At 44.7% G+C, this 16,998-nt stretch overlaps 1 protein-coding gene across 1 annotated transcript in view; it reads left to right on the top strand.

The window, feature by feature from the left end:
- Positions 1-7,533: 7,533 nt before the first annotated feature.
- Positions 7,534-16,998, top strand: part of LOC116100319 (IgGFc-binding protein-like) — a 45,599-nt gene continuing 36,134 nt past the window's right edge. Inside the window, exons 1-3 of the mRNA XM_031384136.1 lie at positions 7,534-7,690; positions 12,449-13,081; positions 13,400-13,456. Coding sequence (XP_031239996.1) covers positions 13,402-13,456 — 55 coding nt within the window. The 5' untranslated portion in view covers positions 7,534-7,690; positions 12,449-13,081; positions 13,400-13,401. The remainder of the gene's footprint in view (positions 7,691-12,448; positions 13,082-13,399; positions 13,457-16,998) is intronic.

Genomic DNA, 16,998 nt, shown 5'->3' on the forward strand with positions numbered 1-16,998 from the left:
TCAAAATAAAAATGGAAACATAAAAAAAAAAAAGTCTCCAAAAACTTAGCAGTCTGGGGTGTTTGTTCAAAATGGTAAAGGCAGAGTCCTCTGCTGAGACTAGGTGACTCTTTAAGTCTGAATGTCTGTTGTAAAGAAGTTACACTTCCAATATGCAACGACACAGAGTGAATATTCCATCCCTAAAGAGGGGACTGGGACATAGCAAAAAAAAAAAAAGTTTGAATAGAAGCAGGATAGAAATCCAGTAGGACAAACACCAAATCTTACAGCTCCATGCCTGGCATCTTGGGCTCTCAGTAGTACCATCTCAGTCCAGCAGCTATATTCACCATCCTCTATCGGGGCAAGTTTATTCCATACCTGCCACTTTCCTTGAGAGACATCCAACACTGCTACTTTGGTTTCACATTCACAACCCTACATAATGGGACTTTTAAATTTTATTTATTTACCTATTTGTTTGTTTATTTAATGTACGAGTGCTCTGTCTGCCTGTACACTTGCATGCTAGAAGAGGGCATCAGATCCCTTTATAGAAAGTCATGAGCCACTATGTAGTTAATGGGAATTGAACTCAGGGCCACTAGAAAAGGAGCCAGTGCTCTAAACTGCTGAGCCGTCTCACCAACTGCATAATGGAATATTTTGCGGACTCTGACTCTAAAGCACATTGCCTGTGTGGGGTCGAGAGTCCAAGCTCACTTCCAGGTTTTGAAACCCACCAATCCCTGAATTTGAAAACCCAACAGTCCCTGAACTCAAAACTCCAACAATCCCTGAGCTTATCCTAAGCTCAGGATTTGAAAACCCACTAGTCCCTACCATGGAAAACTCCACTCCCAAGAAACCCTGTATAAGTCTGCTTCCCACTAAGTTCTCTGCTTCTTCTCTCCCAAGCAGAGACAGCCACCCTCTTGTGTCTTACTCAATAAATGTCCTGTGTGGGGTTTGTTGTGTGGTGTGACTTTTATGGTATTCCTTGCCTCCCAACTGCCAATGTAGGCTTAGGTTTTTCAAAACCTACTTTAATAAGAGTTCTCAAATGGTTCAACCCCCCCACACACCTTCTAGCCCACCATCTAAAAGTAGGGGAGAAAAGATGGTAAATAGGTCAAGGAGGATGTAGACCTCTTTAGAAGTAGTTCTTTGGGGGCAACTCCAATCTCTGTTGTCAGGAGACCAGAAGTCCAGTTCAAAAGGGTCAGGATACCAAAGAGCAACCAGTAGTGGTGGCACAATCCAGCAGAAACAGCCAGGCCTCCACTGAATAGGGGAGTCAGTGGGGGCAACCAGAACCAGCCCGGGAAGCCAGGAGAAAGTCTCTTCAGTGCCTCTCTCAATAAAGTAAAGATCAGCAAAGACTGGAGACCAACAAAGCTTTGCAAGCTCCCCATCCCAGCTCCCCATCCCTGCCATTGAGTCCCACGCATACTCTCTCCAAGCTCCCCATCCCTGCCATTGAGTCCCACGCATACTCTCTCCAAACACCAAGGGTTCTCCCAACAGGTCTTGCCTCAGCAAAACATCGTGTGAGTCTGTAACATCCGGCACAAGCAGAGACTTCCACTTCATGCCAGGATGCCTTTCCCTTCAGAGCTGCAACACTTGCGTTAGGAAATCTTTACCCCTTGTTATGGGCTCCACTTAAATCCAACATAACTCAAACACCAGGTCAATGCAGGTGACAAGAATGTATTGTAAATCAAGCCACTATTGAGCAATCAGGACCACAGGACAGACCTGGGAGTTGAACTGCAACAACAAGCCAAAATATCACAGAATATTTAAGTTTGTAGACAACAAACATCTGTGCCAAGTTATTGTTACTTTTTCCCACCAATCAGGATAAGAGTTGGTTCCTGAGCCTGGGAACATGAACTTAGTTTAACCCTGTGAGCAATATGGAAAAGTTGTCCTTGAGACAACTGGACTCAGACAATTGTGTTTCTACAAGGTGTCCCCTGAGAGAGCTGGACTCTCCTTACAACAGAAGCTGTTCAGCTATTGGGAAGTCCCCAGCTCGCCTAGGGCCTGCGACCTTGAACTTACTTTCTCCCATGACTAAATGGAGTCTGAAAACAAAATGGCAGCATGTAGGACAAGTTCCTTTTGCTCGTTCCCAACACCCTCAGGTATAACACAGCCTGAATTTAGCATCTTTCACTACCCTGCAACTCTTGTATTTTACATGCACACCAAGCCGGTACCATTTGGACAGTGCTGCCAAGTTCTGCGGCCACCTTCAGATGTTATCTAACGGTCTTCCACTGCAGCTAGAGTTTGTGTACCTTGGCAAACACTTCCTCGGGTGGTTGCTTTTGAGCGGAGAACACCTTCAGCAGCATCCTTTTGAGCAGGGGGCCTCTTCACCCGAGTTCTCAGCTCAGTCTCTCAGTGAACTGTCACTGTTAGAGGCAGGGGCTGCTGATGAGTTAGTTCTTGCCCTCCAACGTCCCTGTTGTCACAGAGCACAGTCCAAGGTCTCCTTAACCGTGCTGACTTCTCTAACATTAAGACTGATTTCACCCACATCTGCAACTTTGATTGCCTGTGTCCTTTCCTTGCCTGGACATATACTTCTCATGACAGCTTGCTGCCGTCCCTGATGCTTCTCGCTGTAGACCTTCCTTCATAAGAGCAGCGAGCAGCAATTGTAACACAGACAGAACGCCACATCCTTAAAAATTCCCTTTTGTAAACAAATTAGTCTGTCACATTTGAATTCAGCCTCACTGAAGTTCACAAGACATGGGTTGTGTTGTTGTTTGTTGGTTTTTAACAGAATGTAGCCCAAGTCTCTGTTCCAGTTCTGGTAGACACTTTGTTCTCACTCTAAAATCTCTTGAGCACAATTTTCCCTGCCTGCCTTTTGTCCTACTAAGCGCTGCTCATAGCATCTGCGGCTTCTTTAGACTGCATTCCAAACTCTTCCACATTTCTCCAGAAAATCAGTTCCAAAGGACTACCAACCACATGATCAGGTGCCACATTTCTTTTCTTTTTTCTTTTTTTTTAAACTTTTTTTAAAAAAAGAAGTATTTATTTATTTTATGTATGTGAGTACACTGTTGCTGTCTTCAGACACACTAGAAGAGTAGTGCATCGGATCCCATGGTTGTGAGCCACCATGTGGTTGCTTGGAATTGAACTCAGGACCTCTGGAAGAACAGTCAGTGCTCTTAACCACTGAGCCATCTCTCCAGCCCCCCAGGTGCCACATTTCTATGTTTAGGTTTTTTTTTTCATTGCTATGATAAAAGCAACTCATGAAAGAGTTTTTGCTTGTTTGTTTTAGCTCACAGTGTAAGGGAGTAGTTTGTCATAGTGGAGAAGGCATGACAGTGGGATCATGAGGTCACATTACATCCACAGTCAGGACATGGGGACCTGAATGCTGGTGTTCAGCTTGCTTTTTCTATTCCTTTTTATTCAGTCTGGGACTCCAGCCATGGGTGGCACTATCAGCACATACGGTGGGGTCCCAGACTGAATAAAAAGGAAAAGTTAAAACCCTCTGGAAATGTCCTCACAGACGTGCCCGAGTTGTGTTTTCTAGGGGATTTTAAATCTAGCCTAGTAAATAATAAAGACTGATGATCACAAATCATAATTAAAAACAAAGACAGAACAGCCCGGTGTGGTGGCGCACGCCTTTAATCCCAGCATTCAAGGGTCAGAGGATGAGTTCGAGGCCAGCCTGTCTATACTGTGAGTTCCAGGACAGCCAAGGCTATGTAAAGAGACCCTGTCTCAAAAAAATGAGAAAGAAAGAAAGGAAGAGAGAAAGAAAGAGAGAGAGAAAGAAAGAAAGAGAAAGGAGAGGAGAGGAGAGGAAAGGAAAGAAAAATGGAATGCCAATATTCTTGAAGAACATGGATGCAAAAAACAAAATCCTAAACAAAAGATAAGTAAACCGAATCAGATCAGATTATTCCGTATGACTAAGTAGGATAACTTCAGGGATGCAAGGATGGTCCAATAACAACAATAAACGTGGCACAACACAGCACAACGAATGATAAGATCATTTCAAAAAAGGCATTTGATAAAATCAACATTTCTTCATGCTAAAGAACTGAACAAGGACCAGCAAGATGGCTCACTGGGCAAAGGCCTTTGCCACATAAGCCTGATGATCTGAGTTTGATCCCTAGAAGGTAAAAAGAGAACCAACTCTACAAGCTCTGAAACATTCAGAAGGCAGCAAGAATGTGAGCAAGAGGAAGAGATATTACACTTCAGGGAAAGCAATTGTGAATGTATAACAATCACAACTAAGCTAAGTTAGTTTACGATTTTTTTCTTTCCTTTTATTTCATGTGTATGGGCATTTGGCCTGCATGTACATCAGTGCACCATGCTCATGTATGTCTGAGGGCACACGCTCACACAGCACACACACAACAGAGCTTAAAAATGAAGTGCTGAGGGCTGGCGAGATGGCTCAGCAGGTAAGAGCACCCACTGCTCTTGCGAAGGTCCTGAGTTCCGATCCCAGCAACCACATGGTGGCTCACAACCACCAATAATGAGATCTGATGCCCTCTTCTGGTGCATCTGAAGACAGCTACAGTGAATTATGCCAAAGCGAGCAGGGCTGGAGCAAGCGGGGGCTGGAGTGAGTGGGGCTGGCAGAGGTCCTGAGTTCAATTCCCAGCAGTCACACACATGACAGCTACAGTGTACTCATACACAGAAAATAAATAAAATAAAATAAAATCTATAAAAAAATGAAGTGCTGAAGAGATTACTTATAGAATGAGTATATCTCATCATAATAAATATCTTGTATGATAGGTCCTCATCTAACATAACAACTGGAGTAAAATCAAAAGCTTTCTAAGATTGAAGATAAGACTAGGATGCTGGCTTCCATCATCAAGCAAGAGAAAGAAATCAACTACATAAAAAGGAAGTCTAATTGCTATCCTTCCAGATGACATGATCTTATTATAGAAAAAATCTCAGGTTCTACCCCCTTTAAAAAAACTCATTAGAATTAATAAATGAATTTGGCAAAATTACAGAATATAAAAACTTACAAAAATGAGCAACATTGTGCTGAGCATGTAACTCAGTGTAGCACTAGCCAGCATACACAAGAACCTGGATTCAGTCCCCAGCAAGAGGACACAGGATCAGACAGCAGTTCACCAGGAGTAAATAAGCTGAGATAGATCAAGAAAGCAATAGCTATAAAAAATGGGGCTGGCTAGATGGTTCAGTGGTTGCTTACACATGCTGCTCTTGCAGAAGACCTGAGTTCAGTTCCAAACACCCACAGTGGATGACTCACACCTCTCTAGAACTCCATTTCCAGTGGTATTCACCACCTCAGGCCTCTACAGAGATCTGTATGCGCACACACAAACAACGTGCTTTAAAAATTCTAAAAATATTGCCAAGGAATAACTTTAAGAAACTTTATAATGAATATTACTAAACATTGGTGAAATTGAAAGGGACACCACAAAAGGAGAGAAAGAGAAAGGAAGAAATTACATGTTCATAGAAATAATGTGTTTAGCAAATGATGAATGACTCAAGAAGTTGTACACACATGCACACAATGGAATACTATCAGTCATAAAAAGAATTTAATCTGATAATTTGTAACAACATGATGGAACTGAAAGGCAGTCAGCCTCCTCTCTAGGCCACACCACCAGAGGTAGTGGAAAAGAAAATTTATTAGGATGCAGGAGAAGTGGATCCGCCTAGAAATAGTTCTTTGGGGGCCATTCCAATCTTTGTTGTTCTCAGTTCAGTTCACTAGCAAATACCAAACACGAATCAGAAGCTGCAGTCCAGTCCACTTGGCAGTCACAACTTACAAATCAGCTAGAGCAGTTCAATCCAGAAGAAACCGCAAGACTTGACCATCGGCTCAAGTCTTCCTCAGAAGCAGCAAGATGCTGCAGGACCCTCACAAGAAGTTCTTTGGAAGTTTCTCTCTATCAAGTCACTAACAGCAAAGCTCAGCAAAGCAATGTAAAGCAAGCCAATATGTGCATGCCATCAGGGAAGAATAGTGTGGTGGAGCGATTTGAACCAGTGCTTGAATTCCCACTGTCTATGGGGTCATATTTATATTCCTTCCAAACATCATGTGTCTTTCATGTATCTGCTATAGCAAAATTTCTTTTCATCAGTGTCTGTTTCAGCAAAAGATTATTTCAAGTGTCCGCTTTATCAAAACATCCTTTCATCTGTGTCTGCTTCAGGAATTGATTCTCTCATGTGTCTGCTTAAGCAAAATATCCTTTCACCCTCGTGTGCCCCAGTGAAACATCATTTGACATAACTGATTTTCCAAAGAAATCAGAAGTTTCCACTTCAATTTGGTGTTTACAATGGAAAACAAAGTCTCAGACCAATCATTTAATCTTCAGACTAAGAAAGTAACAAAAGGTTGGGCGTTGGTGGCGCACGCCTTTAATCCCAGCACTTGGGAGGCAGAGGCAGGAGGATTTCTGAGTTCGAAGCCAGCCTGATCTACAGGGTGAGTTCCAGGACAGCCAAGGCTATACAGAGAAATCCTGTCTTGAACCCCCACGCACCCAAAAGAAACTTTAAAAAAAAGGAAGTAACAAAAGAAGACCAAAGTAAACACAAGACAAGCAGAGGGGAGGAAGAATGGAAATTAAACAAAAGAGAGAAAAAGCAATGAAGCAGTCAATAACACGATTAATATATATCTAGGAAGACAGATGGAAGTGAGAAGATGGCATAGGCCACCAATACCAAGATGGAAAATGAGATGTTGCTATGTATGTATCTTTACGTATTAAAAATGCTATAGGACAAGCTATAGGCTTGTACGATTGATATCTTAGATGAAGATTCTGAATTTATACTTTAAAAGGATTAGAGGCTGAGGAGATGCCTTAGCTGGTGAAGTATCTGCCACGCAAGCTTGAGATTCTGAGTTCGGATCCCCAAGCGCCCATGTGAAAAGTTGAGGGTTTTGGTGCACTTCTATCACCCTAGTTCCCCAGGGCTGGGGTAGAGACAGGCAACTCCAGAACTTACTGGCCAGCTATTCTAGCCAATCAGTAAGGAGTAGATTCAATAAGAGATTCTGTCTTTAAAAAAAAAAAAAAAAAAAAAAGGTTGGAGAGCATCCAATGTCTACAATGTCTACTTCTGTTCTCTCCAAACTCACATACTTACACACATGCACATACACATTCATGCCTTTATAGTGTTAATTGCCAACTTGCCATGGAGAAGAGCCTCTGGATATGCCTATGAGGACTATCGTTTTTTGTTTGGTTGTTTGTTTGTAGAACATGACTTTAATATTTTCAACTATTGATATTCAACAAACAGAATAATTATTTTAAGATGTACTTTGCTGTTATGTCTCCCTTTTCATTTCTGATTTTATTAATTTGGATACTGTCTCTGTGCCCTCTGGTTAGTCTGGCTAAGGGTTTATCTATCATGTTGATTTTCTCAAAGAAACTTTTTTTTTCTATTTGGTTTGATTATTTCCTGCTGTCTGCTCCTCTTGGGTGTATTTGCTTCTTTTTGTTCTAGAGCTTTCAGGTGTGCTGTCAAGCTGCTAGTGTAAGCTCCTATGAGGACTATCTTGATGACATTAATTGCTGTGGGGAGACCCATGCTGACTGCAGATGAGACCGTCCCCTGAGCAGGCGATCCTGGATTGTATAACACACTGAAAGTAAGCTGAGCCTTGGTTTGTATTCACCCTTCTCTTTTTCTGATCGTGGGTGTGACGTGACCAACTGCTTCTAGCATCTGCTCCCTTAACTTCCTGCCATGACAGTCTGCACCTTGAACTGTGATTAGAATAATACTTCCTCTGCCCCCTTTTCTCATTTTCTTTTCTTCATTTCCTCTAAATTTCTTTTCATTCTTTCTTTCCTTCCTTCCTTGCTTGCCTTTTTCTTAAAGCAGGGCTTCAATGTGTAGCTCTGACTGGCCTGGAACTTACAGAGATGCATCTGCCTCTGCCTTCTGGGGGCTGAATTAAAGGTGTGCACCATGCTCTGGTAACACTTGTCAGGTTGCTTTTGTCAGGGTACTTTACCACAGCAACAGAGAAAAAAGTCAACACACACACACACACACACACGTGTTTAGAGAAAGCAATCACCAGGAAGATGAAATATGAAACTTTCACATGCTTAAAGAATTAGGAACAATTTTATGCAACATTTCCCAGGAAACAGAAAGAACATTTGTCAACTCAGAGACCAGCGTTACCTTGATACCTAAACCAAGAACATCACAGAAAGAAGAAACAGTAGAGAGAAGAGAGAAAAAAGTACAGAATGTTTCATGAACCTAGATTTTAAAATCCTTGAAAATGTTAATAAATTGAATCCAGCAATATGTATAAAGTATTTCAATACATACCATATGTGATTTCTTCCAGGTATGCAAAGCTGGTTCAAGATTTTAGGAGAAATTAGTGTAATTCACCATTTCAGCGAGTTAGAGGATATTTGTGTGTGTGTGTGTGTGTGACCCAGGAGAGGGGTTTGGTAATATCTAACATTCATTTATGGCAGCACTTTGAGCAAGTTAGAAATAGGAGAGAGCTGCCGCAATCCGGTAAGAAAGACATCTACCAAAAGCTCTAACTTGAAGTGTATGCTACAGTAAAAGAAGGAATGTTTCCAGAACAGAAAAAAAGCCAAGGACTGTTCCCTCTCATCTCTCTTACCCAGCACAAGGCTAGAACTTCTACCCAGCTCAGTGAAGAAATATATTAAATAAAATATACATCAAGGACTAAAACTGTCTCTATTTTCAGATAAAACAACAGCGTTCAGCAGTCCCACGACCTACTGACGAACTGCTGAGACTAGTAAATCCAGCAAGTTTGCACACAGGAGACCCAACATGACAACAACTGAATGTGTTTCTGGACAGTAACAATGAAAACAGAATCTGAAATTGGAAGCATAATACCATTTGCACTGGATAAAAGTTAAAATTCATTAGTAAATCTAATGGAATAACTAGAAGATTCATATTCTAAGAAATTTCAAAAACTGATGAAATCAATATCTAGATAAATGGAAAAATAACATTTGTGGATTGGGAGGCTCAATATTGCCACAAGAAAAGAAAGTCCAACCCCCCCCAAACCCAATACAGACTGATAAAATGGACTATAGATTAAGGATCCTTTCCATTCTTCGAAATACTGAAAATCCAAGTCACCGGAAGGTGGAAAATATTTGCAAAACACATAACCAGTGAACAGTTTATGTTCAGAATATGTAAAGAATTCATTCAGATCAGTAAGACATGCAATGAAAAATTTTGAGAAAGAAACTTAAGTAAGTATATTACTAAAATCACAAGAAAAAGATCCAAATGGCCAATAAACACATAAAAATGTGTTCAATCTCACTGACAAAGAAACACAAATTAAAACCACAGGTCATGAGCTGGAGAGATGGCTCAGCTGTTAAGAACACTGGCTGCTCTTGCAAAGGAGCCAAGTTTGGTTCCTAGAACCCATGTGGTTGACAGTCCTCTGTAACACCAGTTCCAGGGCATCTGACACCTTCTGAACACCTCAGGCTCCAGCCCACATGTGGTGTACAGAAATATACTCAGGCACACAGATGTGAAAAATTAATATTTAGAACCACAGATCCATACCACTATACTTTTTAGAAAGGATTGGTGCAGCTCTGAAGCAGTCAAAATGGTCACACATAATGTACAGGTTGAAATTAGTACCTTAGTGTTGAAAAATACTGACAGCATCTACATCTTAATCCAGGAGCCTGGAAATTTTACAATCAGGGACTTTACCCTATTTTCCAAAGAATTTGTGTACACACACACACACACACACACACACACACACACACACACACACGCATCCATTAACTAAAGTAAAAACAACCCAACGGTCATGGGTAAGTATGGGTTAATATAACTGAGTGGCATATCACACTGAAAGTAAACTCAGTGACTAGGGCCAAGAAGCCATTGGTTGAAAGCAGACAGTCAGAAAACAAGACAGACTCCATTTACACAGAATTCAAAACTAAAGTAGCCTATGGTGTGAGAAGGCAATATGGCCACTCCCTCTCAAGAGGGGAAGTGGATAGTGTTTGGAAGGGAGAACAAAGAAGTTCTGAGGTGCTGGAATGTTCTTGGTGAAGAGTTTACCTTTCCTGGGCTTATGAAACTCATCTGAAGATTATGAGGGTGTGTTTAGTTAAGATGACTTAATGAGCTATATACATTTATGATTTGTTTACTTATCAATAGTGTCTTATTTTAATCAGATACTTGAAAAAATAGACTCATGGATCACATCAGAATAGTTATCTATAAGGAAACTAAAGGAATGAAAAATGAGTATGCAAGAGTAAATAATTAGGTATGTGAATAGGGAGAGCAAGTGTCCTTGTGAGTAGAGCGGATGGCACCTGTGCTGGCAGCAGCTCTAGTGCTCTGTGATAGCTAATGTGAACACTGGGCACAGGCCCTCATTTAAAATTACACTAAATAAAAAAAAAAATCAGCTCTTCCCTTTCACTTGTCACATTTCATGTGCTCAGCGGCCACGAGTTCAGTAGCTCGGTTGTCTACCACAGGCAAAGGAGAGAGTGCCCATCATCAGAGATGTTCTGCTGGTTAGCATGGGCAGACATGGTTGCAATCTGGAGAAGTAGTTATGGTAAGACCATAAAAAGGATCTGAAACTCACCAGCATTGAAGGTGTGCATGTAGGAAACAGACCAAAGGAGCACAAAAATGCAGGAAGTGATGTCACAGAAGCCAGGACAGTTCCACTGAGGAAACACTGCTATTACAGGGAAGGGGCTGGAGCCGGGCGATGAGTACCAGATTACTAAAGAGCCTAGAACAGTTTCTCTGCACGTGCAAGTCAGATCATTGGGTCCAGATGTGAAGGAATAAAGTTAGAAACTTCTAGCAAAACCTGAACTTAGATGGACACAGTAAATCCTTTGCCCCATGTCCTGATTTGTAGAGTCTGGATAGGTCGGGGTCCCCCAGTATCTGGAATGACCTTCCTTATATAGGGAGAGGCCCAAAGGTACAAATGTAAACACCCTTTGCTTAGGCTCACAGGAAAGCTGCCATTGTCAGGATGAATGGCTTTTTTGACAATAAGGAAGTGTCTCCATAGGTTATTTCCGGAGTTGTTAGTGAAATTCCTGAGAATATAAAAAATCTGGGGAAGGGCATATGAGTGTATTATAATACACACACACACACACACACACACACACACACACACACTGAACCCGGAAAGGAGTAAGAGACAAGGTCCCAGGGGGTTGTCAAGTTAAGTATTTGTAAAACTTGTTCCCCCACCCTATTCCTGAGGTCTCCATCTGCAGAGAGCCATGATCACAGGGGTAGGCTTCTCTTTGGTTTCAGTCAGGGGAAACATTAAGACTCAGAGGAGTACATGGAAAGGGGGCCAGAATTATCTCTGAAAACTCACCCTAATGCCTTCCTTTGCACATTTCATGTCTCTGAGTGTCTCAAGATAGAGAACACCCGCAAAGAGTAGTTTGAAATCTTAGCTTGCACTCATTTTCTTCCTTGGGCACCCTGGTCTCTTCCCTCCCTGTCCATCTTTCTCTCAGGGACTCTCTCAGGGTTCTCTCCCAGCTGTCCCCGGGTCTCACCCATGCTCCACTGGTCTCTCGTTCTCTCTGGCTTCCGCCCAGCCTTCTGTTTACTCGCCTCACTTTCCGGGTTGACTTGAGGGCCCTATCAGTACCAAAGCTTTATCTTTCCCTCTGAGAAAGTCACAGCCCTGTGGAGAGAAGATTCCCCCACCCACTCTGGCTGCACAGAAGCCTAGGCCCCATGATAAGGAGGAGCCGGGAGGGGGTATTGACAGAGGACACCAGGCTTTGCAGGAGGAGCCAGGGAGGGGGTATTGACAGAGGACACCAGGCTTTGCAGCTGCTGTTTCTGGGGAGACTCCTCAGCAAACAATAGTTCCCAAAGTAGGGATTAGGAGAATATGGCAGGGGCCAGGCCAGTCCTCTGAGACATAGTGACTCCAGACCAGACTGCTATGCCACCCGGTCCCCAAGCCTCAGTTCAGACTAACTGCTGGGTACCGGAGAGGAACAGGGTCACTCCAAACCTGTCCAGACAGTCCCTTCTAAGGGTATTAAGGAAAAAAAGGAAGAAAGGAAGGAAGGAAGGAGGGAAGGAAGGAAGGAAGGAGAGAAGATAATGAAACCACAAAAAGAGAAAAAAGAAATCCTAAACCAAACAATCCTTCAGGAAGTGAAACCTTCATGATCTTATGGAACCAGGAAATAGAGATCCCAAGCCTTCATTACACACACCCTGAGCCCCAGAACCCCTACCCACCCCTGCCCCACCACAAGTAGTTAGAGTATTCAGAACATGAAGAAGCCCAGCAAAGCTAAGTTTTCATATTTCCATTTCCTAGGATAGAAACCCAGGAGAGTTTGATGGACTTGGGGTAAGGCTGTTATGATCCACGTCACAGGCCAGGGTCGAGGCCTGACTCCTGGTCACCCCCAGACACCTGTCCTCCAGGAGTGACTGGAAAGAAGATGTGAGATGGCCTGCAACCATGGCTCAGCTTGGGACTGTAAGGACCTAGGACCCGGATATGGCTCCTTTACTGTTGTTTCTGGCAGGAGTCAAAGAAATGAATCTGGCCAGTGAGCCAGCAAATATGACCAGTTGCCACCTCCCACCTCAAATTCAAACCCTGCCCACTACCCTACCCATGTCCAGAGACCCAGGATTTCAACATGCTGCTCCCCAGCTGTCTCTATAAGGCCTACGCCCTTCCATGATTGAATGGATCCACAAGCTGCCAGGGTGTAGCCACCAGCTGCTCTCACACTCTTCTCAGAACACAGGCTACAGCCTCATTCTCCACCCTTGGCAGATCTTCAGGGCTCCCCATTCCACCTGGTCTGAGATCGGCATCCTCCTCCGGGAAGTTGGCACCATGTGCTTGTCAGGTGACCCGGGGTGTGGCCAGAGGAGCCAGGAATCTCCACTATATAACCTAACCCGCAATCTGGTCCTGCAGCTCGGGGACCCGCAGGTGAGAAGGGCTGGGGTTCCCTGCAGAAGTGGGACAACTACCATCCTATTCTGCATCCAGGCCCTAGACTGCCTCTTCTACCTCTGCTCATAGACCCCTGGATATCCAATAGGCCATGCAGTGCCCTTGATCCTCACCTCACGGCCAGGATCCCCCCACCCCAAACCCATCTAGTCCTGTTTAGTCAACTTCCCTTCCCACTTGAGCCTTCCTTACGTCCAGGTAGCTCTTGTCCTGAGATTGCCCCCTTTTTCCCCTTCTGTCCCTTCTGGAATAGTCTCCAACAGAACAGCATCTTTTGATTTCTCTTTGCTGCAGACATGGGATCCCTGTGGAGCTGGTGGGCCCTGTGGGCTGGAGCAACCCTCCTATGGGGTAAGTCGAATCAAGCCTCCATTTATGTCTGAGAAGCTTCTTCTGCTTGCCTGGGTCAGCATCCTCAAGTTTTTGTCCCCTCTACAAACCACCTCCCTTTATTGTTCCTTCCCCCTGCAACCTAGCTAACTTAAATGAGACAGAGGCTAGCTGAAATTGGAGACAGCCTTAGGCACTGAAAGAACTGTGGTCAAATTCATTTACACAATTCTCTCTTTATCTATCTATCTATCTATCTATCTATCTATCTATCATCTATCTATATCTCTCTGTCTCTATGTGTGTGTGTCTGTCTGTAACTACCTGTCTTTATTTTTATCTCACACACATATACACACATGCACACATGTGCATACAACCGCTAGCTCTACTCTAGCCTTCACAGACATTGTGTCCACACTTCTACGATCTTCCCCACTTCATATCCTTCACATAAACCACCAAGTCATAGTAAGACAGAATCCACACAGACTGGATGGAGCTTTCATTCAGAACTTCAGCTAGCCAGCTGGACTTTGTTGAAAAATGTGAATGTGTGTGTGTGTGTTTTTTTTTTTTTAAGGCTTCAGTCTTTCATAGTAACAACCAGCAAAAGCTGTTTCAGGTGGAGCGTGGTGCTCCAGTGTCCGGGGTTCTCTCCAAGGCTGTTGCACACCATTCTGTCCCTCATCTGACTCTGTTCGACAGCCCTGTGCAAGGTGTTCAGACTTTGGGGCAGCCAAAGCCAGAAAGGCTCGTAGGTGGATGCGGCATACGTTAGGAAGGAAATGGGAGCATAGGGAGAATTATTCCAACAGGTTCTCAGGAAGGCCAAGGGGTTGGGTTTGTAACAGGGAGGAACTAAGTAACTGGACACACAACTGCATTTTCTTCAGGGCTGACCCGGGAGGCCACAGTGGACCCCAGGAACACTGGTGGGGAGGAATTCCTTTCCGCCTTGCTGCAGAATTCCCAGCCCGAGAACAGCAGTCTCTGCCTCTTCATCTCCAGTCTGTCAGAGAGCACTGCTCTGTTTCCATCCTCAGTCAGGTCAATGACACCTCACAGAAGGTCCCCTCAGCCAGGCAGACAATACCTTACAGAAGGACCTGGTGAGGTGTGGAGTCAGCCATCGTCAGCATCAGTGTCAAAGCAGAGATGATTGGCAGAGGCACCTCTCAGCATGCAGTAGTGGATCAGAGTGGACCACACTATCACTGTGCAGGCTAAGCCCAGCACAGCAGAGCTAACATTGTTCTGGCCTGTGGGAGCCCTAGGCATAGAGTACTTCGTGCTCACATTGCCAATATCTCTGACCAATATGCGATGGAGTTAGTTTTCTGTGGTGGCTGGCAGAGTGGGTGCCCCAGTTACTGTTGACTTGAAGCCTGCAGTGGCACTCCAGGACACTGTCCAACCAGCTGGTGGTGTCATCAGTGTGACTCTGCCTTATGAAGTAGTGCAGTGACAGAGCACAGCAGATCTTTCCGGGTCAAGGGTCACAGCCAGCAGCCCAGTGGCTTTTTCTTCTGGTCACAATTGTGCCTACAAGCACACAAATTGTAACCTCGTGGTGGAGCAACTGCTTCCCACATCTGCTTGGGGAACACCCTATGTGGTCCCCACTCTGGCCTCTCAGTCCTGCTATGATCTGGCCTACATTGTAGCCACCCAGGCCACAAAGCTGACCATGTGGGCATCATTGGTTCCCAGGGTCTCCAGGGTGGCATGGTTGAGTCTGAGGTCTGGGCAACCCGGCCATTCTACCTGACTGCAGATGTGGGCATCCAGGTTGTACTGTTTGGCACAGGGGCCATAAAGGATCAAGTGACCTGTGAGCCTTCCTTAGTCCTGACCCCAGGTGTAGCAGCCTACTGCCCTGCCTGTGTGATCATGAGTATGCCAGGCACTGAGGGTGTGGCCCTGCTGGTTGCACAGACAAAGGCTACCAGTGAGCTAACTATAGATGGGCAGGCACTTGGGGGCCAAACTCATATGAGTAGCTGTGCCAGGCAGTGAGTTCTCCTCTGCAGCAGTGGACCTTGGCACTGCTGACAAGATGCTCACAGCCAAGGCACCTACCAGCTTTGGGCTGCCCACCTTCGAGCTGGCCCAGGCTGTGGGTTATGGGACAAGAGCTGCCTGTGGCCAGAGCGAGAGATAGGAAATGATCTCTGGCTTAGCCTCCGGCCATGCCTTCCCTACCTTTTCTCTCTGGCCTTTGACTTAGTTAGCCTTTCTATCTCACTTCTGTCCTCCACGGCACCCATCCTTAATTCCTCCCTTCCACTACAGCAACTGATTCTAAATCAGAAACCCCTACTGTGCACTCTCTTGGTTTGTGGTGAGGTTGTAGAAAGGGTCTTGGGGAGACCCAGGGAGCCAGGATGGAGGGATCTTTGGGAAGGGGCTGGTCAAGGTTTTGACACCTTAGCAACCAATACAGTTATACTTGCTGCTGACAGCTGCTCTGCACTCCTCACAGAGGACTGCTGATGCTCAAAGTCAGGAGATCCAGAGACAGTCACAGTGAGGGTCCCGGGATGGAGCATCAGTGTGGTCCAGCCTCCCTGGGCTCTTCACATGATTTGACATAGTTAAGGAACAGAACCGGGACCCTGTGTGCAACCTCAGGCTCAGCGCATTCAGAAGCTGCCACCAGGCAGCTCAGGTGTTGTGAGGACGCAGAACCAGAGCCACAGGGCCTGGGGTTAATTCCAGCTGTGCCTGGGTGGCATTCGGCCTGTCGCTCCACCTCTCCAAGTTTCAGTTTCTGACAAGCTACCACATGGAAAGTCCTTAGATTAACTTGTGGCAAGAGATCAGGGCAGGGCTGGAGAGATGGCTCAGTGGTTAAGAGCACTGATTGCTCTTCCAGAGGTCCTGAGTTCAATTCCCAGCAACCACATGGTAGCTCACAGCCATCCATAACAGGATCTTATGCCCTCTTCTGGTGTGTGTCTAAGGACAGCTACAGTATACTTATATAAATAAAAATAAATAAATAAATAAATAAAAGAGATCAGGGCAGTGCAGGGTGAGCTGTTGTGGGGAGGGGGTCAGGGTCAGAGTTCTTCAGGGTTGGAGGCCAACCAGGAAGGGCCGTTTCTTCCCAGATAGTCTTCTTCACACTGGGAGCCATGACCCAGGGGTCCTTATCCTGGCAAAAAGGGGCAGCCCACTTCAAGGGACGTTTGTATTTGAATATTGGAATGGGGCATGGGTTTATATTAGTAATCACATTAATTATATAGGCTCACTTACAAACAACCTATGCTTTAACTTGTTAAAATATACCAATGTCAAGCCTGGCATACGTAGCACACGCCTTTAATTCCAGCACTTGGGAGGCAGAGGCAGGCAGATTTCTGACTTTGAGGCCAGCCTGGTCTACAGAGTGAGTTCCAGGACAGCCAGGGCTACACAGAGAAAGCCTGTCTTGAAAAGCAAAACAACAACAACAACAAATCCCAATGTCTCCCTCAGATTTCTAAGGAGAAACTGTTATTGTCAGACCCCTATCACAGGACACTGGAGCCAGAGCACTGAACAGATTGGCTCCA

The sequence above is a fragment of the Mastomys coucha genome, unplaced genomic scaffold, assembly GCF_008632895.1.
Source record: "Mastomys coucha isolate ucsf_1 unplaced genomic scaffold, UCSF_Mcou_1 pScaffold21, whole genome shotgun sequence".
NCBI lineage: Eukaryota > Metazoa > Chordata > Mammalia > Rodentia > Muridae > Mastomys > Mastomys coucha.